The sequence below is a fragment of the Lathyrus oleraceus genome, chromosome 7 (genome assembly GCF_024323335.1).
Source record: "Lathyrus oleraceus cultivar Zhongwan6 chromosome 7, CAAS_Psat_ZW6_1.0, whole genome shotgun sequence".
NCBI lineage: Eukaryota > Viridiplantae > Streptophyta > Magnoliopsida > Fabales > Fabaceae > Lathyrus > Lathyrus oleraceus.
Genome location: NC_066585.1, coordinates 537,230,254 through 537,232,314, shown reverse-complemented (window position 1 = coordinate 537,232,314; position 2,061 = coordinate 537,230,254). Strand labels below are relative to the sequence as shown.

The 2,061-nt window shown below is 29.9% G+C and overlaps 1 protein-coding gene across 1 annotated transcript; it reads left to right on the top strand.

The window, feature by feature from the left end:
* The first annotated feature begins 297 nt into the window (after window positions 1-297).
* Window positions 298-1,105, top strand: LOC127107761 (dirigent protein 22). The gene has a single exon (XM_051045084.1). It carries the CDS (start codon window positions 402-404, stop codon window positions 987-989), a length of 588 nt encoding a protein of 195 aa, XP_050901041.1. The 5' UTR covers window positions 298-401; the 3' UTR covers window positions 990-1,105.
* Window positions 1,106-2,061: the final 956 nt, after the last annotated feature.

Sequence of the window (2,061 nt, the reverse complement as noted above, 5' to 3'; positions counted from 1 at the left end):
GTCAATGAAATTATTCAACCATGAACCAACTACCACCCACTCATAATCAGTCATGCTTTTCAGGAAGAAAAAAAACTTTGGTAGTACGTTATTATTATAAAAAAAAACTGTTAAATAAAATTTAGAATTTTAGAATTTATCATTGTTAAATAAAATCTATACAACAATGTAAAAACTATATATTTACAGGAATAAATAACATAGTAAAAAAGTTAAACCTCATTATAATTATATTATTTAGGTATTTTAAAAATGAAATAGAAAAAGAAGAATACTATGTTTCCTTCATTCTACTCCAATTCGTCCTTTCACTTTAATTCGTTAACTTTCCCTTTTCCATATTTGTTGTCTTTATTTATTCTTCCTTTTCCTCTCATAACAATCTCACAAACCTCATCACAATGTCTTCCCAACATTTCCTCACTTTCTTCTTCTTCCTTTTCCTCTCTTGCAACACCATCCCTTCTTCAACATCATCACAAAATAAAGACACTTTCGATTTTGTTCGTCCTATAGATCGCAAGCTGTTAGGCCTAACCAAGAAGGAAAAACTAAGTCATTTCAAATTCTACTGGCATGACATTCTGAGTGGAAAAAACCCATCTTCAGTTTCAATTCTTCCACCATCATTAAACTCAACCACTTATTTTGGTTCAGTCAACATGATTGACAACCCTTTAACATTAGGACCAGAATTGAGTTCCAAACTTGTTGGAAAAGCTCAAGGCTTCTACGCATCTGCTTCACAGGCTGAACTTGGTTTACTTATGGCTATGAATTTTGCTTTCATTGAAGGAAAGTATAATGGAAGTAGTATAACTATCTTGGGGAGGAATCCGGCTTTGAATAAGGTGAGAGAGATGCCTGTTGTTGGTGGGAGTGGACTCTTCAGATTTGCTAGAGGATATGCTCAAGCTACTACTTACTCGTTCGATTACAAATCTGGAGATGCTTGTGTTGAGTACAATGTTTATGTTTTTCACTATTGAGTGCTATTTCTTGATGTTATTGTTTATTTTAGGATTTATGGTTGTTTTCACTTTTACTGCACTAGTTAATGTGGTTGGTGTTACTCTTATTAATAATAGTTAATGTGGTTGCTGCATCGAATGTTGTTAAAATCATACAAGTCGATTGAATCGAGAACCAATGTTTGGTCTAGATCGTTTTTTTAATTTTAAACAAATCTATTCTCTCGATTGTTTAAACAATCAAGAGGTATTATTAGTTATCTTTTCTCTTATTTTTTTTTATTTAAATTTTATCTATTTTCTAAGTTGATTTGTCCTACTGAGAAAAAATATATTTGCATGTATTTTTCAGAACTATAGTTTCTAACTATTCATTTATTTTCCAACTCTTTTATATTCATCCTCCTAAGAAATCAAAAGGTCTTTTCAAAAAATATGGACTCATCTTAAAATATTTATTTTAAACTTCCATGATTTATTTTACAAGTATATAACTATATATGATATATATTTTTCTGTTTAATACTAGTATCAATTTTATTCTGTAAACGTTTAGTATTTTTATTCTTTCAGAAGATGATAAGTTGGAAAAGAAATTAATATCATATGCTAGTGAGAGTTGGAGGAGTTTTAAGACACAACACACAATAGATTATATTACAAATCCAAAGAAAACCTTAACTTAACGCCTCTATACATGACTTATAATTTTATTGATAAAGATGTTTGGGAGAAATTTATCGAGTCTCGGAATACTCCTAAGTTTCTAGCTAAGAGTCAAAAAGTAAAGGACAATAGTGCAAAAAATATATATCTTCATAGATTGTATTGTGGAGGATATGATAAATTAGAAGAGATTATGATAAAAGAAAAAAGAAAAAAAAAGAGTTGAGATATCCTTTTCTAAGCGTTGGTCGTAGCCCATCTCCACCATCACTCCATGAGAAATGGAAGATCGCACATCAAAGATTGGGAGTGAGTTCATTTGGGATTCGTTTTTGTTGAAAAGATTGTAATTAAATTCATTTTTCAACATTATTAATGGTAGTTAATTCAATTTGATAATGAACTTTTATTTTTGTTGTAGGAT

Coding starts and splice junctions, on each gene's coding strand:
- LOC127107761 (XM_051045084.1), top strand. CDS start 402: ATGTCTTCCCAACATTTCCTCACTTTCTTCTTCTTCCTTTTCCTCTCT.